Raw genomic sequence first — 23085 nt, 5'->3', positions numbered from 1 at the left:
ACCTGCTTCACAGCTAACACACTAGCTCTGCTCTATCAATGAAACCTTGAACTGTACATCATGTTTTCACATTTTCCTCGGATTAAATTCTTTCTTTTGTTTCCATGTAAATGTAGCCACACAGCAAACAGGCCAGGGCGTGTTCATTAGCAAAATCCAGGATGACTATACAACATAACATGACATCATACAGACTCCAAAGTCAAAGGAAATAAAGACTCAAATGACGACCAAAAATATTCTGGGTTTCATTTTGATGAGTTATGGCTTTAAATGGAGATGGAATGATGAAATCTGAAGAAGATTTATGCCGCAAAGGAATGCGTGTAAGACGATCACTCATCTGTCATTGTCCGATATTTTTCATTTCTGTCAGTAATTTTTCTTCAGTAGAAAAAACCCAACATAAAACAGTAAAAATAAGGTTTTTGTGTGGGCCTGTGTCTCTTTTATTGTTTTTATTTTTGTGAAGATGTCATTTATGTCTCACTATCTTTTTAAAGATAATAACATATCTCAGAAAAAAAGTTCAAACGAGTCTAAAAATGTAGAGGAATCAGGTGCTATTCAAGGAAAGGGGATAGAGGTCAAATAGCTAATAAATAAATGACTGTCCTGATAACAAACAAAGTTCAATATGAAGAAAATGCTCAACTAAAAGTCTGAGGCACTTTGATGCAGCATAAAATAATCTTTATTAAACTGCCTTTTCTTCACAATGAACTTTGTTTGTACTCAGAATAGACAATTATTTATTGGCTATAATAACATTTCATGTTGATGTGTGCTAATACATTTTCGTTATTTAGTGTTAATATTCCTTCTATTTCTCTCTGTGAGCTGCAAACATGTTTTCAAATATTTTTTTGCACACATTTTACATTTTACTGCAGATGAAAAACCGACTTTTGGTTAATGTATTGCAGTTAACTTAAGGACGAGAAAGAAAGCAAACAGATAAGCATTCAATTTCATTCAATGGTGGAAGAAGACATCTCAAACTTATAGAAACCACAATGATCATTACTGCACAATAAGTCTGTTATTTAAGAACCTGCTACATAACACTTTACCTTATACCTTTTCAGTAATTCCTCACACTGTGGCTTGTTACCGTTCTGTCTTCCAGCAGCCCCTGCAGTGGCGGCGACAGCAGATGAGGGAGCTTTAAGACGGTCTACACTCAGTGACAGCCAGTCCGGCAGTGAAACTGGGGTAAGCTGAGAGAAGACTGACGACTACAGTGACATGACTTAAGCAAAGGAGCTTTGTGGATGTTGTCAAATATTATGTGATGTTTACTGCAGAGAGCTGCAATAATAGATATCCCCTTTCAATGTGAGAGTCATAATAACAGGACAGTGCTACATGTTATTGTTGGCCCTCTTCCTTATGTATATTTGGGTTTACCTCCTTCTTCCCCAGGTGTCACTGAACTCCAGTTCATGACAATTCAGTTCAATACCAGAGGAGTGACTGACCCAAAACTTCCACTCTGCAGGACTCTCTGAGTTGCTTTAAACCACATCACTACTTTAATGCTGATTAGAAAAAACGAGTAAACTAGAGTTCTAACACAATATTTAAAACAACATCCACAAGGTAGTATTTTTGCAAACGTGTTAGCATGATGTTAGCATCAGTAAGGCTTCACAGAGCTGCTTGCATGACTCAAGACTCATAGTCATGTTTATATAAGAACAGAAGAGAGAACGCAGGGAAACATAAAGTAGGTTATTATACACAGTATATATGGTCTTGATTTTAAAAAAACCTACTATTAATGCATTTACAAATAAATGCTTAACAAGCAGGAACAAAGAGATGCAGGAAACAGCACTAATATATCCATTTATAGAAAACCTAAAATTAGTGTTTTTCTATTGAACTCTCACTTCAAAATATGTTTATTCCAAATGCTTGCTATGCTCACTCGCTGCTGAATACTTTCTTACTTTTAGAATTTAAAAAAATTGAGTATTCATTGAAAAAGTAGGGAACATTAAGACTAGTATGAAACATGTTTTGGTCATATGGTTGCATGATAACATAGTTGAGTAATAATGTATTATCTTTGCGTTGCAGAGTTTACTTTATTAGTTAAAGCTGGTGTCATCCATCACATATGACTCCTATCTCTCTTTAATTAGTTAAATCTTTGCTGGAGGCCAAAGTGGATTACAGCTCCTGAGCCTTTGACAGGCACTCAACGAGATGATTGGCTGACACATACACTGATTACTGCTGCTGACAAACTGTTTTCAGTCATGCCATGAATGGATGCTTGCTGGATTCAGCACATACTGGTTATGGTTTTTACTGGAATTTGTTTATCTCTATTTTGAAAAAGCTCTATGGGAAACAGCAATGGGTCGTCTGTGGAGGAACTACAAGCCGCCGAGAGTCACCAGTGGTACAGAAAGTTCATGACAGAATGCCCATCTGGACTTCTCACTTTTTACGAGTTCAAGCAATTCTTTGGCCTGAGGAACCTGTCAGATGTATCAAACAACTATGTCAAGACTATGTTCACAACATTTGACCTGAATGATGTAAGATGATTTGTATTTCTACAGCAGGGTAGAAACTCTTATTCTAATGTCACTACATCAGTGAAGGTGTATTTCTAAGTGTACACATCATAGTTGTTTTGTGTCTTATCTGCATGGCATTGAAAGTCACATTTTTAAATGTTTTAATCCTCTGCAAAAAAAAAGGGTAAGGATGGTCTGATCCACATTGCGATAAGTTTATTATGCAGCTAAATAGCTTTTGATATAAATATCCTTAGTCCTAATTATAATATATCTATATGTCTATAAAGGTATTTTTACTATGATTGGAAATGAGATTATAATCCCCACATTCATTAGTGAACCAGATCTGTAAAAAACATGTCTAATTAAATGTTTCTATGTACTTTTTTAAAACCAGTTACTTCAATTTTTATCTCCATCAAAGCAAAGACAATTGTTCAGATTTGGTCTAAATTTCCCAAGCTGTGCCTGTAGTTTCTTCATTGTGTGTTTGTGTTTTTTTCTTGAGAGGATATAGTCCACGTTATTTCTGCTAATAGAGATCTGTTTGCGAGTAACTTATTCTATTAGTGAGGGGGCTTATCCCTCAGACACTGCTTACCCAGCTGACCCACAACCTGAAAAAAGACACGTCCGACCACTTTTTACACACACAGTGAAGCAGATTCACTCACTGGAAATCAATCTTCTTCTTGTGACTGTATTATTTTATAATGTCTTAATTCCATGATTCACCTGTTTTCAGCATGAGTTTCAGTGATGCAGGAATTCGTCTTGAATGAATGACAATGCCTCTTTTTCTGCAGGATGGCTTCATTGATTTCATGGAGTATGTAGCCGCTCTGAGCCTGGTGCTGAAAGGAGGCGTGCAGAAGAAGCTCCGCTGGTACTTCAAACTGTATGATATAGATGGGAGTGGATGCATTGACCGTGATGAGCTGCTTCTCATCATTAAGGTGTGTAGGTCCTCCTCATGTCCCGTTAAACTCCACTTAGAGCTTAGTGACTAACACTGTCCTGGACCTGCTAAGTAAGCCCACTTATGTCTGACTGAAATACAGAAACCCCCACCTCAGGCTACGAGGAGGGCTGTGGTTATGCAAGGCGTTGATTGTTGAAACTTAGCTGACCCCTACTGGCAGGATAAGATAGAGCAACAACTTACACATAAATACAACTTTTTCATTCCTTTTTGTTTTGTGTCATGTTCAGTCAATCCGTGCAATCAGTGGAATCCCCAATGAGATGTCAGCGGAGGATTTTACCAACATGGTTTTTGACAAGATCGACATCAATGGAGATGGTAAGAGTTCAGGAAGAGAAGAGGGGATGTGGCATAGGTAGGGGGAAACTTAAAGGAGATTAAGAATCAAAGAGCGATCAAAAGTTGAATTCAGCGTGTTTGTGTGTTTTCCAGGTGAACTTTCCTATGAAGAGTTCATGGAAGGGGTCCAGCAGGACGAGATGCTGCTGAGGACTCTGACAGAGAGTTTGGACCTCTCACATATCGTCCAAAAAATTCAAGGAGAGATAAGAGGAAACAAATAATAATTCCCATCCTAATGGACCTTGAAGTATATTAAACTGTGCCACAGCTGAAGGATTGGATGTGGGTTGAGGATGAGCCACAAATCAACATCAGGACAAAGGGATGTGCAGTAGTCTGTGGCTCATAGAAAAGTACAGCAAAATCGAACTGTTCATTGTTTTTATACTACGAGCAAACAAGACTTTCTCTCTTCCTCAAATACTGAAGTATGTACTGCATTTTATTTTCTTACTGTATCCGTGTTCATCTTCTGTTGCTGAAATGAAAGACCTCATTATTTATGTCTATTGTACATACATTAAGTGCCTTAATTTGCATGCTATTTGACTATTCTATAGTATTTTATATGCTGTACAGTAGCCTGGCCCAATGAAAATTATATATCTTTTGCTTGCCTCTGCAGCAAAAGATTTTTATACTAACAGATTCAATGCAGCTCAAACTGGGGCTGCTTTACACTGTGAAGGGTCCCAGTCTCATTTGGCAGACACTTTTGTCCAACGTAATGTATACATCTGAAGTGAAGTGGGTGTTCATGTCTTCAGCTTTACTGATTATAAGCTGGAATTAATATTTTGGAATAAACTCTAACAAAAACTTTACCAAAATCATGTAAGTTTCTTATTTAGTAAGCTGATTCCAGCTTCATCAGAAGTCTTCCTTCAGGACTGCACAGGGACAACATCATGAAGTAGATGTTTGGATTTTCCATTAAGTTGCCCTTCAATTCTTTTGTGCATAAAAACAAGCAGGTTATTTGAAAAATGTAAATGCGCATTTCTGCAAATCTGACGAGTGCTTTCAAATATTGTGCCGATCTTACTCCACAACATTAGACAGCACATGGTGCGACATTTTCCCAAGAGCTACACGTTGTAAGGATCCCGTCATGATCTGTTGGTTAAAGCATGAAACTACTATGAAACCTTTTACATCATAACAGGTCATAGCTTTGATGCTGACAATATGGGACTTTTTCTTTTCATCTTCAATTTTTTAAGTTGACTGAAGCCTGAGTGCCCATTTTACCAAAAGAAGATAAAACACTAGTGTCAGAAACAAAACTAACTTTGTGTAATAAGAAGATGAATTTTGTTGGTTCCCTTTGATCATCATGTGACCCCTTAAAAGTCATGGTCTCACCTCCAGCCCTCAGATCCTTTCTGATGCTAAAAGAAGCTGGCAGCTTAAAGAATTTACTTGGACCCAAAACAATGCAACACACCCATGAACACTTTAGACCCGTACAGCCATCGATCCTAATCTGAAAATGCAAAAGGCATAGTTAGCATTTCTCACACATGGCATAGATGGCAACAGGCTCATTATGTTTACTATACTGAAACCAAGAAAAGCAAAGGCAACGCTCCTCAAAGCAGACACACTCTCTGAAAACATGAGTAGTTTCAGGGAGTGGTTTGTTGTTGTCATCCTGTTTGGGCGACTATTAGCGATCGGATCATCGTTATTATTATGAGTGTACTAGTCTTGTGCCACTTCAAAGAAAATAATTTGTTCCCTTCTTCTGGAAACTCCCAGTTGATGTATGAGACACATGGTCTACAATAGGAGGGGAGGGGTTTCCAGTCCTAAATTAAAGAATCCCTTAAAAGTATACAGTAGTCCTATCAATTTTTACAAACAACAAGAATAAAGAATGCAGGGTGCAAAATGTTTTATTTTTGTTAGCCTATTTTAATAAAGGGCAAATCTTCAAAGCCGTCTTGTAAAATGATGATTAGTTATTTCAGTTTAGGCCTAAATAAATAAATAAAATGTATTTCTATGTGTGCTGTAAAATAAATATCAGCCTGGATGACATTAGATTAAATCGATGTGCTGTCAGTATTAATAAACAAAGCACAATAAACATGTTTCAGGCTATAGCAACAATTCAACAAAGGCCACATATGCAGGTCAAAGGTTATAATGATTTCATATGAGTTATGGTTCATAATGATTTCTGTGTCAGACTCATGAGATACAGGTCAGCTCTCAACAATCCTGAAAAAAGAAGGGGACCTGCCCACGTGCTCTTTGCAAAGCTGTCCTCCAGCTGCTCAGAAAAGGTGTGTCACCGGCGTGACGTCACGTTGTACCTGAGTTTCGGTGAGGAGAGGGGGGGAAGAGCCCAGTCGAGGGAACAACATCAGCTCCAAAGACAAATCCGACAGTAACATTTGTCCGTTTGTTTTGCTCACACGCCGCTCTCAGAGTTCATAAATCGGCGAAGGTTGGTCGGACAAAGTTTGCAGTAGTGCTTTGGCGGGTTTTTTAGAGGAAACAGACGGGTTTTATTCCCAGCTGTTAGTCAGCAGGTCGACGAGGAAAAGACCAGTCCTACTTCCTGGTCCTCCGCAGGTATGTTTCTCGTAATTGATTAAGTATGATGTTTGCTTGGTTAGTTTGAGTTATCGGGTTTTGTAGCCTACTTCAAGTATCGCATTTGAACAGTCCATTTGGTGTTCTTACATAAGCTACACGGCATGTTCTGTAAGCTATAAGATAAACAAACAAGTGAAAGACAAAGTCAAGGTGTGGACATGTTTGGAAAATCCGGACGTGCAGGATTTAGGAGAACACGGCAGCAGCAGCTTTTGTTTGTCTCGGAGTCGTGAGGAAAAGTTTGTGGCAGTTGAAATGATTCAGAGTTCTTAATGGGATGCGGACTGACTGGTTTGTGTTTTTTCCTTCAGTCGGGATGTCTGTCACCCCTCGACGTGTCCGGCTGAAGCCCTGGCTGGTGGCTCAGGTGGACAGCGCGAGATACCCGGGTCTGGTGTGGATTGACCGCGAGGCCATGCGCTTCAGGATCCCGTGGAAACACGCGACGAGACACACCCCACAGCACGAAGACGAAGACACCATCTTTAAGGTGAGCACTCTACCTCACAGAGAACAACATATTACAGACTGTGAGTTTCTTACCTTGAGAATTAATTTGCAAATCATTGCTGTGCTGCACAGGTCAGAATGTTGGCCCCATATGTGTTTGCAGAGACTTGTATGAGGCCCCTCTGGTTTCTAGAATTCAGAAAGTTTGGTCCAAACCATTGGGTTACATTTACTCTTAAAGCTTCAAGAGGAACTAAAGGGGTAATAATGGATTTGAAGTGTCTAAAAATGTAAATTCTGGTTGGCGTTTTTTGTTTTGGATTTTGAAAATTAAAAAATAAAATCAGAGAATCGATAAAGACCAAGTACTTTGAGTTTTCTTTTGTATCTTTCATCACAAGAAGTACACTGATTTACACAAGCCTTTGGGCAGCCCAGACATGCATTCTGGACTTCATGACCTCGTCTCTTTGCACATCTAAATGTGACTATAACATAGCATTTTATTTTCTTGGACAATTATTGACAGATGTTCTACAAAAGTAAATTTAGAAAGAAAAATCAAATAGAAATTTGGGATTTTGTGAAGAAAAAAAGCTCAAGCAGGACTGTGACATTGATACCTGCGTTTTGTTAAAATGTTCCTCCAGGCATGGGCTGTGGAGACCGGGAAGTTCCAGGAGGGGGTTGATGAACCCGATCCAGCCAAGTGGAAAGCTCAGCTACGATGTGCACTGAACAAAAGCCGAGAATTCAACCTGGTCTATGATGGCACCAAAGAGGTTCCCATGAATCCTCTGAAGATATATGATGTCTGCGACATCCCACAGCCGCTCAGCAACCAAGGTGATTAGAGCTGCTTACATGTGATGGACTTCATTTATTCAGATTTACAGTTCTGAAACTTTCTTTTTTTTCAACAGGCTCTTCAGACGCTGGTTCTTGGACCCCACATGATGAAGATGGTGGTGAGGAGGATGTTCCAGATACACCAGAGTCCCTCCCACCATACCCATCAAATGGTAAATGACTCCTCATACGTTCATCATATTTACATGTTCAGTTACTGTGTGTTCTTTAACACAATAATCTCCTCTTCTTTTTTTTTTCCACGTTTAGGCACCAGTCCTTCTCCTCTCATTATGTGGTCTCCTATGGGCTCAGAGTCCTCCATGCAGCCCCCCAGCTGTTCCCCTTCAAACCAAGGCTGGACCAAAGAGGAGCCTGTCAAAATCTGGCCTAAGGAGGAGCCTGGCAAAATTTGGCCTAAAGAAGAACCAAGGAAAATCTGGCCGAAAGAAGAGCCTGCAGATGTGGAGATGGAACCCACCCCCCTCAACGACATGCCCCCTACCCCTCTGCCCGATCACTCCATGCAGCCCCCTCCTCTGCCTGATGCCCTGTTTGCCTCTCCTGAAACCTGGATAAGTTCTCTCCCAAGTAAGTTACACTTCTTCTGCTTCTGTTGAAGTGACTGCCCCACACATCAACCAAGATACATTTATATCGTGTCAAGTGATAACAACAGTTCCCTTATACAGCAGCATACAGCATTTCACCTTTTAAATGACTATTTACAGTGACAGAACATTCATCCACCAATGAGCCAGCAATTGGTAACAGCAGCATGGAAAACTTCCTTTTGACCGGCAGAAACCTCAAGCAGAAATAGAGTCATAGGTCTTCAGCCATTTGGCATTAAACGTATTGATTGAGTAAGAGAGAGAGAGAGACAAACAGACAGTTATCGAGACTTCTAAAGAGCAACTACAGTAACACGTTTTTAAGACTATTGCTATGCCAGTTGTAAGAGCCAATATGCAAATTATTGATTAATACTAAATATCTAGTTAAAAATGATTAAAATCTAATAACAGTAATTTCATGTAAATTCATAACGTTTAAAATTGTTTTAAAGGCATAATTTAGTCATTTATAAATGATAAAAAGGTTATTGTTGATGTTTTTGGATGTTTATGTTATGACAGCACTGCGTAGTTAAAGTTGTGACGGATGTGACGTAAGCAGTTTGGAGTCCAATATTGATGGAAGCTACACAGTTTTTTGACCGTGCGTTAGACCGTTTGTTAAACCTGTATTTTATTTTAAAGTTTTTTCAGTAAACCTTTTAAAACGAAGGAAAGCTGTCCTGTCTTTTCGCTCGCGTTGCAAATACTGTGAGTTGACTCCAAAAAGTGGTACAGAGGACGAAGAAAGAGACGGAGTGCCACTACACCAGTAATAATGTAAAAATCACTTCAAAGTAACAAATGATTTTGTTGAAACATTAGCTTTATGTCTACCATGATTTTTAACACTTGTCTACACCTGTCTCCGTTCCAGTGACAGACCTGGAGGTCAACTTCCTGTACAGAGGGAAGGAGATGTGTCCCACAGCCAACGTCAGTAACCCTCAGGGCTGCAGGCTCTTCTATGGGGACCTGGGCCCCATGATGAACCAGGAGGAGCTGTTTGGACCCGTGAACCTGGAGCAGCTGCGCTTCCCCACCACAGAGCACATCACCAACGACAAGCAGAGGATCTTCACCAACCGCCTGTTGGATGTGATGGACAGAGGCCTCATCCTGGAGGTCAGCGGACACGATATCTACGCAATCCGTCTCTGCCAGTGTAAAGTGTACTGGTGTGGCCCCTGTGCTCCAAATCCAGCTGCACCAAACCTCATAGAGCGTCAGAGGAAGGTCAAACTCTTCTGTCTGGAGTCCTTCCTCAGTGGTAAGTAGGACTTTTATTTGAATGAAAAATTTTTTTTATATACACTATGGTCTCAAGGCTTTTAGTTTGTTGTCAATGTTTCTCTCTCTCTTAGAAAGAATTCTAATAAATGTGTTTGTATGGTGTGCAGGGGTGATAGCCCACCAGCGTGGCCTGACATCAACCCCCCCTAACTTTGAAATTGACCTGTGTTTTGGAGAGGAGTGGCCTGATGGGAGGCCCAGGGAGAGGAAACTCATCATGGTTCAGGTGAGAAATTAATCTTTAAGCAGGAGTTTGAAAGAAACAATGAGTCTTTGCAGTCATTAAGGGATTCTAAAGGCTCGTATATAACAGGTCCAGACATGTCACTTTAACTCAAACTAAATAGCAATATGGAAATAATGTTGTGAAAAAACATTGCAGCAGATCCATTTTTTTCTCCATAAATGTTGGTATAATTTTAAAGCAAGCAGCTGTAATCCAATGTGAGTTTTTTAAAGTATATGAATGAGTGAGTCACACTTGGTCTGGTCTGCAGGTGATACCTGTCGTGGCCCGGATGATAAGCGAGATGTTTTCTGGAGACAACACACGATCCTTTGACAGCGGCAGTGTCCGCCTGCAGATTTCAATCCCAGATATCAAAGACAACATAGTGACCCACCTGAAGCAGCTTTACTGCCTGCTGCAAACCCACCAGGGCCAGGATGGCTGGGCGCTGCCCCCCGGCCCGGGCCTCAACATCGTCCAGGCTTTGCAGGCACAGTGAAGCAGCACATTGTGAACCACCATGTGATATACTGAGAGTTATATACTGTTAGCAAAGAAGTACTTATGTATAACCAGTTTAAAAGTGTACACAGTATGCTGTAGGGTTCCTGTGTTTTTCAGCTTCTCTGTAGTACTGTGATGTTTTTTAAAGCCTGTATTAGACACATTATGTGTGCAGGCACCATAGACAGATGGGTGACTGCATGGGCCAAAGTCCTGCTTGCTGCAGGGGAACATTTAGCAAAGTTAATGAGTAACACAGTTGGTCTGTGATTATCCAACCTTGCTAGAGTCAAGAAACAGAACAGAAACTTCTCTTTTGACCTTGTGAAATGTTTTGTAGCAACACATCCAGCATAGGGTTTGTCTAATGTAGCAAATATGAATTCAAGTGAGGATTGTTGCATTGTCATGGCATTCGTTAGTGACCTACTCTTTGTCTACAGTTTAGTCTTGAGTTGTTGTCTTTCTCTTTTTTTCTCTAGGACATTTTTTATTCATGTCTTTGATTTTAGCCATTTATGTTTTCCAGACAGACATTTAACAAAACAACATTCAGCCGTTATGGGTCCGTTTTAATACAGATTGCCACTGCACTTTGAGTTGCTGAATCATGTTTTATTCCTGTTTAAATCTAAGTGCATTTATCATTTGTACTCTTTATTTTATCAATAAAAACAACAGAATAACACGGGATCTTGTGAGCTCTCTTCTTACCCCCACAGTCCTCTCACAATGCTTTCTGAAGTTGAATTTAGTGTGTCATACTTTGTATGTTGATGTTTCTGCTCCAGTTGACTCATTTGTAACCACAAGTTAAATGATTGGTGAGTTAAGTGCAACGCTGCACCTCCTGAACATGCTCATGCAGCATTGCTGACCTCCAGTGGTTCAGCTCAGCAGCAGCAGCTCTGGGATGAGTTAACGCTGTGTACTGTACACTATGATGAGCTATGTGGTTGGAAAGACTCTCTAACAATAACTGTCAAATATATCCATGTCACATTTACTGATCTTTAAATCAAAAACACATTTATTCTATATATGAAACAGCATTACTCTTAGAAATACTCATTTATGTTTAGTTGATACTAATTCAAAACTAAAAGTAGGACAATGATACTTTATTAAAATGAATGAGAGTTGTGGAAATAATTCTTGTATGTTATTTTAAGTGTGAAAAGTCAAAGTGCTCATTCTGTATTAACGTGTTACTCTAATTTGAATGTTGTGTCATTCATGGCATATCATTTTATACTTTTCTTTAGGATTGTAGTTCACTTAAATACCATCATTCGTTCATGGGCGGTTTTAAGCAGGGGCCAACAGGGGCCAGTACCCCTGTAACACTGAGCTTGGTCCCCCCATGTGGCCACCACTCCAAAAGGAAGAACCCCCTAATATTTGACTCAACAACCGGACTAACAATCTAATATTAAATTCTGTTACTGAAACAAATATAAATCATGGTATTTAATGATGTGTGCTATTATTTGGCATAATATTTTTTTTTTGAAGTGATCATCTTTGTCTATTTTTCACCTGGGTTTAATGTTCCCCTCTGACAAAACAACTGGCCCCAGTTTGGCCCCCTCAGGAAAAGTGGTCTAGAACTGCCACTGAATTCAGTTGATATTGATCATTCAGATTTTAAAGTCTTGTTCCAATTGATAAATGGATGTTAAGAAAGATTATTCCCAAAAGCTCAATGAACAGGACTTCTGTGATTTGTGTAGCTTGTTATGAATGAGCTTAGCCTTAAACATGCTCTTAACTTATCAAAAATAATTATTTTTTTATGACTCTCCTGTGAGATCCTTTGGGCTAAATATAGTCGTTCTGTAAACCCATTACATCAGTAAAGAATTTCTTGGGGTTAATGTTTGGCGCTGTGATTCCGCCTCAGTTGTGAGTCAGAGGAGGAATATTGATGTAGATCTGAACATCAACAACTTGATGGAATTGTTCAGACTTCCTATCGCTGTTTTTTAATCTTTTTTATTATGTCACTTTAAGTACAATGAAACAGTCGCTCTATAAGATAAGACTCCCCTGGAGAGAAGTTGATAAACTTAATGTGTGCTCAATTGATCCTCTGTAAATCTATTTTTAGTTCCCGGTAATTTGTATCTGACAAGTTGACTGCAATTACTGATGGAAAAAAGACGATAAAGTAATAGGGCTGATATGTTCTCATTTAAAGGGCAGGTTATGGTGGCGTCCTTCATATCTGGTAACCTTTGTTCAGTCAGGATGCCACACTAAAGATTTCGCACCCTCAACAGGATTGCTCAATACCCTCCCCATGGTTATTCCACTGAGAGAGGACTTTGTCCTTCTCTTTATGAGGAAGTCTTGGGCGTCAGTTGCAGGTTGTTTTACTTCAGAGACAAAAACAGAGAGGGAAGTAACAAGACTCCACTGCCGGACGACAAAGGTAAGAGAGATTTTCACAATGAATCCTCACAGTGAATTGTAAATGTCTTAGTGAAATGTGTTGTGGATCTGCTGTGAAGTGTTTCTGTTTGTTCACACAAAGCACGTAACTTATCATTCTGATTTAAGTAGAAACGTAATGAAGAACAGTTCTAATCAGAAAACATGAATAACTTACCAAGTGTAAAATATTCTCAACTATTCAATCTGAATTGTTCAAAAATGTCGGTATTAAAATATAATTTACCCTTTGGACTGATTTTTTGGTATGAGACAGCTAAGGTCTTTTTACAACGTGATATTCTACATCAGCACTTTAAGGATTTTATCAAGAGGATCACAGGTTGTGTTGCTATGTGACCATAACAAAATGAATTCTGTTGATTTATTGCTCAAACAAAAGTGATTCATCTTAAATTTGCTTTAATTCAGCGTGACAAAAGAAGAGATTCTCAGGATTCTGTTAATAATAAATGATATTCAGTTTTATGTCAGGTTCAGATTGCTGATTCTAGGGACATTACTAATTTATGGTGTTTCTAAATGATATGATCATCATATTTGCTGTTACAGGTGTGTTAGATCAGTACTAACAATGTTCAGGAGTGACAGTCCCTTTGGCAATGACACCAGCAGCTATGCAGGATCCATCCAGTCTAAGTATGTATTTCACAAATGTATGTGACTGATTGATCGTCTCCTCCTTCAGCAAATGAACATTGTTGTAAACTTTTAGCATTTTGGAGTCCCTGCAACGTAAATGTTTTGGTAATCTATATTCCAGTAAACGTTAAGGATTTAGTCACTATAAATTAAGTACAAAAAATAAACAAAATGGTAAAAATATTACAACTTTAGCAAGAGAGACCACCATCATTATGAGGAATGATCACATTGATATACACTCTGTCATGTTCATTTATCTGAGAGAGGGTTCCTTTAAATGTATTGAACAAACATATTTTAAGTTTTTCCAGAACCATAAAGTCTGACAAAATGAAAAGGCAATATATAAGTTATTCATCTAACAAAATCTGGCAACAAGGATTTATTTCTCAAAGCATCTTGGATTTGTCTTCCATGCACCTTTCATTTGATAAAAAAATTATTCATGTTTTTTCAGGTCAAATTCAAACCACACATTCTTTTTGAAAGATGCATTAAAGGTGTGGTTGAGTTTCCAATTAGCCTCCTGACACCCTTGACAATATAAAATCAAGTATCTCAGACCTATTAATAGATGGGAAGCCTTCCTATGGGGCACATCAATTATTATTATCAAGAGTTTTTAGATAACAAGGGAGCTGTTTATATGAAAAGTTTTTTGATAAGCTGTTATCCCAAATGATTAGGACAGATTGGATACAAACAGCAGAACTGTGCACCTCTTACATGGATCCAATAATGGCTATCGAGAAGATACTCTCTGTGCAGAGCAGAGGCCTTATTTTGTTTCCACATGTTTGGGAAGATGAATGTGATATTTGAACACCCTGGAAAAAACTTTCCAGAACAATTAACCAAACTACCATTGATTCCTACTCTTGAGTCTTTCTGCTACCAAAACAAACATTACATGCTTATTATTGAACAATCACCACTATAAAGGTGTGGAAGAGGAAGACAGAGATTTGTTTTCTACTTTCCATACGTTGCAAGTTTGTGGACTAGTATCCAAAATAGGCTTAAGCCACTTCACATTCGTGTGAAGCTTACTCCTTAAACATTATGCTGGATTGTCCCTGAATATTAAACAACACCATTCTTCAGGTTAAAGGCTTTATATGTGATTTTTTTGATCCAGTAGATGTCACCCTTGAGCACCAGCATGAAACCAAAACAACTCACGCTGCATTGTTGTGTTAGCATGCTAATGCTAGCGATCTTTATTATGCTCGTATCTTCACACTGCATGTAAATTTACCTGAAATGAGCATGATCTAGAAACACAGTTAAGCAGTGAGTACAGTATGTTATTCTTCTTTTCTCTAGTCCCTCAATTAAACAACTTTTATACACAAGGGGAGGAGTCAGCCGGCCGTCCGGGCGATGTAAACAAAGTGAAGATAGAACTCTGAAAACTCTGAAAACATCACAGACAGTGGGACTCGGGTGTTACACCCATTGTAGACAGTCATGACTCACAGAATTATTTTCAGAGGATATACTTGATTTCTATTACATTTAAGTGTGAAAAATCACATATAAAGACTTTAAAATATTTATGTTTAAAGCACAATTGAAAACAAATCTGAATCTATCAACCTTTGTTTGAAATGAAATTTATAAATTAAATCTAGAATTGACATTTTCCCAGATTTCCTCTGGGTAAATGATTAGGTTAGCACAACATGATGTCAAATAGAAATACATTTTCTCTGTTGGAAAGTGGGATTGATTGGATTGTTTTGTGTTATATGAACTGGTAACATGTTTTAAATAATTTTTCTGACAGCGTGTTTGTGTTTGTTTTGTTCTTTTAGTTGTTTATATTTGAATGTCATGTTACTGTCTGTACTGTTTTGTGTATTTTTTTCCTGCTTGTTCTTAAGTATTATTTTTAACTTTTGTCTTCACAGTGGTTTTTCAACAATGGATGATGTGTCATCACAGGCTTCAAATATTTCAAGGCCCAGTGCAAAGTCAGTTTACTGTAAGTTAACCCATTGTTGTACCTAACAAAATCAAATGTCTCACCTGTTCAGTTGAATGGTATGACTCATAGCTGAATGTTTTTACAGTGCAGAGGATGGAGTATGCAGTATCTCTAAACAAGATGATGGAAACATTTCAGTACAGAGTGGAGGTATGACAGATACTATAAGCAACAGAAGAGTACCCTCTCTGAGCCACACCATGTTTGATGTTGTGTTGTTAATGCACTTTTATACAGCACTTATTCACTTGTGACTTGAATGGGAAGGAGATGAGAAGTGTAGCTGACTGTGTGGAGCGGCTGAAGCTTCTGGATGGGATGGGTCGTGTGTGGGCTCAGAGCATGCTGCTGGAGATCCGTGGCTCCCACCTGCTCTTTACAGACGTTGAAACCAAGGTAAGCAGGATAGATAGATAGATAGATAGATAGACAGATAGATAGATAGATAGATAGATATTTTATTGATCCAGAGGGAAATTCAAAGCATCCAGTAGCAGGTTACAAAGACGTACATGACATGAAACATTTGTTACAAATTAACCACAAAACCGACGCCCCCCCCCCCTCATACATATATATTAACCTGAAAAAAATATTTAAGAATAGCCCTAGATGAATCAATTTTTTTTAGCAATGTTTAAAAAGAATAATATGATCAAAAAACAGACATTAAATAATGGTAAAGGTGCAATTTAAATAATTGAGGTTATCATTAAAGTGTCCAACGAGAGGCTGACTCTTGGGACAGCTGTGCAGATGGCAAATGGAAAAAGGAAGATTTAGTCCAAGAGTTACTGTGTGCTTTCCCCCTGCCATAACCGTGAGGTGTTGTACAGACGTATGGCCAGGGGGACAAAAGAGTTCTTGAGGAATGAGAGGCGGTGACAAATTCACCTGTTCCGGATAAGTAGGACCTGATAGCATAAAAACCTAAACATTGTCTTTGAACAGAAAGTAATTTTCCCACAAAAAAGTGATGTCCTTATACAGTATAGTGACAAATTGGCCACTATTGTGTTATACAGTATAAAACTGTATTTAAACGCCTCAACATGAGTGTGCACAAACAAGTGTAAGTCAGGCAGTAAGTCAGGGACAGTATGGAGTCTGACAGTAAGTCAGGTATGGTGTAACAGTAACAAATTGAAGCCTGTTACCGTTGATTAATTCAGATTGTCCTCATACAAGTACTTTGTGTTAAACATTATTGTAGCTTGTTAATATTGATACATTGGAGGCAACCCTCAAATTTGTTGTATTCCAGTTGACCACAGCTTTATTCTTAGGTAATCTGTATGTCATCTGTTCTACATAAAAAAATACATTCCTGGAGTGGATGAACGAACGATCACTTTTTTCTGTCACAAGAATGATGTCAGGTGATTTTAAAACATGAGACTGTAGCAAGAAATTCAACATGAAGACCAAGTTGAACTGTTCGACTTTATTTTGTTTCTGTCTTTGATTTGTCAACCGTCTGGGAATTCTCCCAGTTATGCCTTCTTTTGTGTAAAAACAGAAATGTTCTCTGGTTTTTAGGAGGAGCTGGAGTCCATGGCTCTCAGTGACATCGTGGAGCTAAAGGCTGTGCCTGATTCTGGAGCAATTAGCTCTCTGCTAACGGTGTCAGTGCAGTTTGGGAGAAAGCACACACAAACTGTCTTTATGTTTCAGTGTGAGGATGTCAGGGTGAGGAAAAATCCATGGAAATGGCTGTTCTAATGACTGTTCAGTAAAAAGATAAGAGATTTAATGCTGTCTTCTTGTTGTTTACAGGCTGAACTTGTTCAAAAGGATTTCGCACGCCATAGAGATGACATAAGCATCAAGTAAGGAACTTAAGTGATTGAGAGTGAAAACCACAAAATCTATCTACTCTTTTTCTCAACATGCCTCTCACACTTTTTGTAGCAGCAACACAGGATCTGTAGCAGGACGTGCAGAAATGAAAAACCTACATAATGCTGAAAAATTCTCTAAACCTAAAGAGCCTCAAGTGGAGTCAGTCCCCCAGTGGTCAGCTCCAGACTACGGTGAGTCTGAGACCGGCTGCATTGATCATTATGAGTCAAAACAAAATACAAACCTTCAGCCTCCATTGTACTCATAGAGGAGGAGCTGGATGTGCCTCAGCAGGAGGAGGAGGAGCAGATACCAACACCTCAACCTTACAACACTGAAGAAGAAGAAGAATCTACTCCACGCCCATACACAGAGCTGGAAAGGAATGTAGTGAGTGTCCTTTTTGTTTTAGAATCTTTGAAACAGTAGATATGTGTTAAAGTCTTTATATGTGATTTTTTACACTTAAATATAATAGAAATCAAGTATATCCTCTGAAAATAACTCTGTGAGTCATGACTGTCTACAATGGGTGTAACACCTGAGTCCCACTGTCTGTGATGTTTTCAGAGTTTTCAGAGTCCTATCTTCACTTTGTTTACATCACCCGGCCGGCCGGCTGACTCCTCCCCTCATGTATAAAAGTTGTTTAATTGAGGGACTAGAGAAAAGAAGAATAACATACTGTACTCACTGCTTAACTGTGTTTCTTGATCACGCTCATTTCAGGTAAATTTACATGCAGTGTGAAGATACGAGCATAATAAAGATCGCTAGCATTAGCATGCTAACACAACAATGCAGCGTGAGTTGTTTTGGTTTCATGCTGGTGCTCAAGGGTGACATCTGCTGGATCAAAAAAATATATAAAGCCTTTAAGTACAATTTAAGAGAAGAAGAATGATGCAATGGTTTTCTTCTTTCTTTACAGGACATCTTGAATCACATTGTCAGTGACATAGAGATCTTCATGGGGAAAATAGCTGCGGCAGTAGCTAAAAATTCAAAGAAAAAGAAGAAAATGAAAGCAAAAGGAAAAGGTATGTTAAAGCAAAAACTAAAGAAATGCATGGACAATATCTAAAAGCCCTGTATTTCTTCATAGTGTAGAAATCCAGTAACCTCTTTTGTGTTTCTTATTTTGTCTTTGTAGCCGTTGATGGTGTGCCCCCTGCAGCAGAGTTTGCAGACTGTCTCCATAAGATCAAATGCGGTTTCAACCTGGTGGTATGTGTCCCTAATCACAAGAACACACAACCATCATGGCCTAAGTTATGACTGTTTGTGAAGAACATGTAACAGTTCTGGTGTTGAAGATAACTTATAGGAGGAGGTGTTGTTATTTTGACAGGGGGAGCTCAATGGACAGATTGATAATCCCAGTGCTCCTGAATTTGTTCACTCCTTTTTCTCCACATTGGGATTTGTAAGTAACTTTTTAGCTTTTAATAACTTGACCAGATGGACGGACTCTTATCTGTATACTTAATTATAAAAGTTGCTCTGATTCAACCTTACGGCACCTTACCTTACTACAGGACTAGTGCACTTCTTTTGAATAATGCTTCCCATCACCAGGTGGTATCTCACTGCCCAGAGGATCTGCCACAGACCATTGTAGCCCCCCTGCTGACCCCTGTGTGTATCCGTCTGATGAGTGAGGAGGCCTCTGCAGAGGAGGACCAGCTGTGGCAGTCTCTCGGAGATGCCTGGAACATCCCCAGGTGAGACACTCAACAGAGTTAGACCTGTTGAAGTGCCAGCTCACAATGTCTCTGCGGTGACAATTAACATGTGTTGATAAATTGTGGGTTGTTAATTGTGATTAAAGGGGTCATGTTATGCTTTTTCTGGTTTTATATGCTCTTTAGTGTGTTTTCCATGTGTCCTGTGCATGTTTAGGCACATCTATGTGCAAAAATTTAAAGTCCACGAAAACGCAGCTTCTCCTACCTCCTCCTGTTAGCTGTAGCATTAGCTGCATGTAACGCTCGGTTCTAGCCCCCCTCGATTAAAATTTGTCAATGTGATGTCTTGTCAGTGTGAGATCACTGATCTAAGCCCATTGGTTCGTTGTGGCAAGCCCAGCAGCTCATGTTGCACGCCCATTAACTTCTGTAGCACGCCCACGATATGCCGTAGCCTGCGGTAGCACAGTAGTGCTAAGGTGCTAATGTTTTTGCTCTGCTCGGAGCCAAAGTGGCTGCATTCCCAATATGGTAAAAGGGGCGTGACATTTCCGAGAACCGTGCTGAGCGACTGACCAATTACGGCAGAGCCGACAGGCCGACCAATCAGATCAGACTTGGTACACGTGGGGACTCAGAGCCTTACAGAGAGAGTCAGAAGCGAGTCGGTGCATGGAGCGGCAGTACATGAAAACAGACACTTTTTTAGAACTTTAGCTATTGTGAACATACCTTAGTAGGCACATAGATTAAACCCCAAAAAGGGCATAATATGACCTCTTTAAAGTGTGGGTTTTGTGGTACCTGTACTTGACTATTTCCACCTGATGCTCCTGATGCTTGGTGCTTAATTCAGCTGAAAATAGATCACTTCTTGTGCACTGCACCATATCAATTATGCAGCTTAAGTTACTTTTTTGATGAAGATTTTGAATAGAAAACAATCATACGCTAAGCTTGTGAAATACTATATATGAAAAATGACTGAACCAGTTGTTCCCAACCTCTTTGACTTCTATTTTCATACAAACAAGCACAATCATTTAGTCCTGGCTCCATGGCATTGACTCAGCACAGTTGTTGTAAGTTCAGCCAAAAGGAAACTTTTCCTTGAACCTCTTTTAGGATGGTTGGATTTAGATAGCATTTTGAAGTCTTAAAAGATCAAATAAACAATAATTCAAAAATATAATTTAAATATAAACCTGTGTAGCAACACCTGGTCTTGTCTTTTCCATTACAACAGACAAGAATGTAACCCCTTGACCTTGAACAATTGGGCAATATGCTTATATTAGCTTCATGCTAACAACTCACAACAGTGAAATACAGCTAATGCCAATTTCCTGGTAAATGAAACTTTGTATATTTATCTAACATTTAGTCTGAATGCCAGACTTTGACTTCTAATTTAAAACATTCTTGTTTCATTTGTTTTGGTGAAGTTGTCATTGCAGCAGACTGCTGTGTCTGTATCAATCATTTATTGTGACTTTTGATATTTTTGAAATGTCATAGTACCAAATGGCCAGATGATGATGAAGACATCCCAACATACACTCCGGAGTTTTTCGATGGCTGGCAGCCTCCTGAGGTGTCCGCAGCCTCTGAACCCAAACAACCTGTGAGGAGACAGGAGAATCCAAAACCTGCACCCAGTCAGGTAAACCCTGAGATCAGACATTCAGCATGATGTCTGTACAGAGGACAGAAGATTAACTAATGTCCTTTTTCTGTTTAGACTTCTGCAAAGTGGACGCCCGCAAACACCACACAAAAACCACGGTACACACACAGGCATGTAAAGTCACACTCAATGCCATGTAAATGATTTAGGAGGACTTAAAGTTTGGTGTGCTTTGGTGCATTTTTTTCAGACCTGTTGAGTCGAAGGGTCCCATGCGTGTCGTGTATGACTTCATCTCGAGAAACCACAGAGAGCTCACTGTCACAAAGGGAGAAATAGTCCAAGTAAGAATCACTGACATGAACCAACTTCACCTCTCCTTTTCTTAATCAGCTTTACAAATGTTTGTGTTGTCCATCCACAGCTGCTGGACAGGTCAAAGCAGTGGTGGAAGGTGAGGAACAACAGGGGAGAGGAAGGCTTTGTACCCAATAATGTCCTGGAGGATCCTGATGAGCAGCCTATGGAGGTGGGGATTCAAATGACAACATCTTAAAGCTGAATTCAGTCACATTTTCAGCAATTTTTTTTCAGCAAGGAAAGCTTTCAAACAGCACTTCACTAAATACAGTGTTAACTACTTAAACAAAGTGATTAGCTGTAATAACGTGTCACCTCTCAGTGATTTTGACCTTCAGGCTGACATTCACCAAAGTAAACTGGAGCAGAAAAACTCCACATGAAACATGTGACTATGTTTGGAGGCTGTCTTTAAGCTGCATGAAATCATGCTCTATCATGTCGTATGTTAGGCTGATTGCATCATAGTTATTGTGATATCTGTATTTTCCAACCTTATTAAAACAGTTCATGAATGTTCAGTTTTATCAGCAAACTGGAGGTTCTCCCATCCTCACCAAGAAGTCAAAGTCTGCAGAGGTAAAAGCCTGGCTGGAAGACAAGGGCTTCAGTAAGATGTAAGTTCACACAGGTATTAAAGGTGGAGTCTCTCTCACTCTATGAAGGATATATTGTTTATTATGGTTCAATGTGAACATCAGTGAACAAGATTAGTGATAGACCTCAATCAGCCTGTAGTTATGCATACATGTGAATGACTGAATTTACAAATGAAAATCATATACAAATATTTTATCAGCCAGTTCACACTAACAATATGACTACAAATATTGATTTTGTTTCTTTTGGCTGCCTGAAGCGAAAAGGGGAATTTGGAGGCTTATACATGACTGTCACATTTATAATGTTTTATAGTGTAATGATAATAATAATAAAAGGCTATTCTTGCACTTTAAAAAGGCACTTCACTGATTGTAAAGTTGAAGTTAGCTTAACCGAATGAATATAGCCCTGATGACATCATAACCTGGATGATGTCATACTTAAATTGACACCAAAGGGGTTGTTTATCTCATTTTGTCATGACCTAAGAGTTAAGTACAAACAGCTTCTTTAAAAAAATGGAGATATTGGAATTGAGGTTGCCGCTTGGTCTGTGAAAAACACTGGTGCAGTATGGGAAATGTAGTTTCCAGTGAAGCTAGAGTCTTACTAGGAAATAAAATATATATTTGACACTGCTGCTTTGAGTTTTACAGTTGAATTAAAAATTCAGTTACATGTGAATATACAATCTTTATGGAGGCTTAACATTGCATTGCTGGAGTAGCTCTTTCTCACTTTAAAAAAAACGTCTTTGTCTTGTAAAACCTGTAACATGTTAGAGCTTGGTTAAGTATCTTTGTCCTGCTTAAACTCCATTATGTGATGGACAGCAGATAATTGTGCCTTGTCTTCTTGCAGCACTGTGCGCTGTCTGGGCGTGCTAAGCGGCTCCATGCTTCTGGGAATGAGCAGAGAGGAACTGAAGCAGGTGTGTCCTGAGGAGGGAGGGCGGGTCTTCTTCCAGTTACAAGCTGTCAGGTCCGCCATGGCTGTAAGTCAAAGAGCATAGTTCAGCTTGTCTCGACTGTTTGAGTAAGATTTATTACTTTACACTGAACACAGCCAGACAGTTTTCTGTTTTATTTCTGCAGGCTGCTATATAAAGACAATGAAGAAGATCATCATGGACTAAACAAGTTGTTAATGGTTGACTGTAAAAGAAAAAGAAAACAAGGAGATAATATAATTAAAATTAGGTTTACAGCTTTTCAATGACAGATAGCTGAATGTTGAATGAATACATTTTCTGCATGTGTGAAATGTTTAAAAGTAAAGTTGTGATCCAATCAGCATGTTATACTAAAATGAAAGACCAGTCAGGTAGTTTCTCCAGCATTAAAAACTAATGGTGCCCACTAAGACAAATTCACAAATTTGCAATGATCTCAACTCTGTAACAAAAAGTAATCTGAGATGTCATTTTGAAACCTGTGAATAAAGGTAGTGAGACTCACAGACAG

General features: G+C 39.0%; 3 protein-coding genes across 6 annotated transcripts; all 3 read left to right on the top strand.

Moving 5' to 3' along the window:
* The first annotated feature begins 1949 nt into the window (after positions 1-1949).
* On the top strand, positions 1950-4698 carry guca1ab.2 (guanylate cyclase activator 1Ab.2). Its single transcript, XM_020642104.2, has 4 exons — positions 1950-2552; positions 3344-3493; positions 3750-3840; positions 3955-4698. The coding sequence occupies exons 1-4, from the start codon at positions 2355-2357 to the stop codon at positions 4083-4085; spliced, it is 570 nt and encodes a 189-aa protein (XP_020497760.1). The 5' UTR covers positions 1950-2354; the 3' UTR covers positions 4086-4698.
* Positions 4699-6189: 1491 nt separating this feature from the next.
* Positions 6190-11104, top strand: irf6 (interferon regulatory factor 6). The gene is made up of 8 exons (XM_020642087.3): positions 6190-6447; positions 6783-6961; positions 7572-7767; positions 7845-7943; positions 8041-8361; positions 9265-9657; positions 9788-9906; positions 10178-11104. Exons 2-8 carry the CDS (start codon positions 6788-6790, stop codon positions 10406-10408), a joined length of 1533 nt encoding a protein of 510 aa, XP_020497743.1. The 5' UTR covers positions 6190-6447; positions 6783-6787; the 3' UTR covers positions 10409-11104.
* A 1598-nt stretch (positions 11105-12702) lies between these two features.
* Positions 12703-23080, top strand: eps8l3a (EPS8 signaling adaptor L3a). 4 transcript variants are annotated; one of them, XM_065954512.1, is made up of 20 exons: positions 12704-12847; positions 13420-13506; positions 15426-15499; positions 15588-15652; positions 15740-15898; positions 17042-17191; positions 17279-17331; positions 17414-17535; positions 17595-17734; positions 18276-18384; positions 18498-18571; positions 18696-18770; positions 18923-19068; positions 20551-20695; positions 20774-20817; positions 20910-21003; positions 21084-21188; positions 21542-21636; positions 22484-22616; positions 22717-23080. In XM_065954512.1, exons 2-20 carry the CDS (start codon positions 13442-13444, stop codon positions 22726-22728), a joined length of 1860 nt encoding a protein of 619 aa, XP_065810584.1. In that variant the 5' UTR covers positions 12704-12847; positions 13420-13441; the 3' UTR covers positions 22729-23080. The 4 variants fall into 4 exon arrangements, with proteins under 4 accessions (XP_065810586.1, XP_065810584.1, XP_065810585.1 ...); XM_065954514.1 differs by having other exon boundaries at positions 12703-12847; positions 15770-15898; positions 22484-23080; XM_065954513.1 differs by having other exon boundaries at positions 17613-17734; positions 22484-23080.
* The last annotated feature ends 5 nt before the right edge of the window (positions 23081-23085 follow it).

This window comes from Labrus bergylta, chromosome 5, assembly GCF_963930695.1.
Source record: "Labrus bergylta chromosome 5, fLabBer1.1, whole genome shotgun sequence".
In the NCBI taxonomy this organism is placed as follows: Eukaryota; Metazoa; Chordata; class Actinopteri; order Labriformes; family Labridae; genus Labrus; species Labrus bergylta.
This window is presented reverse-complemented; position numbering and strand designations above follow the sequence as displayed.

Excerpts from the sequence above, each read along its gene's own strand:
- guca1ab.2 (XM_020642104.2), top strand. The coding sequence starts at position 2,355 with ATGGGAAACAGCAATGGGTCGTCTGTGGAGGAACTACAAGCCGCCGAG. Across the intron at positions 2,553-3,343 it reads CAACATTTGACCTGAATGAT|GATGGCTTCATTGATTTCAT; the intron begins GTAAGATGATTT and ends CTTTTTCTGCAG. Across the intron at positions 3,841-3,954 it reads GATCGACATCAATGGAGATG|GTGAACTTTCCTATGAAGAG; the intron begins GTAAGAGTTCAG and ends TGTGTTTTCCAG.
- irf6 (XM_020642087.3), top strand. The coding sequence starts at position 6,788 with ATGTCTGTCACCCCTCGACGTGTCCGGCTGAAGCCCTGGCTGGTGGCT. Across the intron at positions 6,962-7,571 it reads ACGAAGACACCATCTTTAAG|GCATGGGCTGTGGAGACCGG; the intron begins GTGAGCACTCTA and ends ATGTTCCTCCAG. Across the intron at positions 8,362-9,264 it reads CTGGATAAGTTCTCTCCCAA|TGACAGACCTGGAGGTCAAC; the intron begins GTAAGTTACACT and ends TCTCCGTTCCAG.
- eps8l3a (XM_029278939.2), top strand. The coding sequence starts at position 13,442 with ATGTTCAGGAGTGACAGTCCCTTTGGCAATGACACCAGCAGCTATGCA. Across the intron at positions 15,899-17,041 it reads TTACAGACGTTGAAACCAAG|GAGGAGCTGGAGTCCATGGC; the intron begins GTAAGCAGGATA and ends TCTGGTTTTTAG. Across the intron at positions 20,696-20,773 it reads CAAAACCTGCACCCAGTCAG|ACTTCTGCAAAGTGGACGCC; the intron begins GTAAACCCTGAG and ends TTTTCTGTTTAG.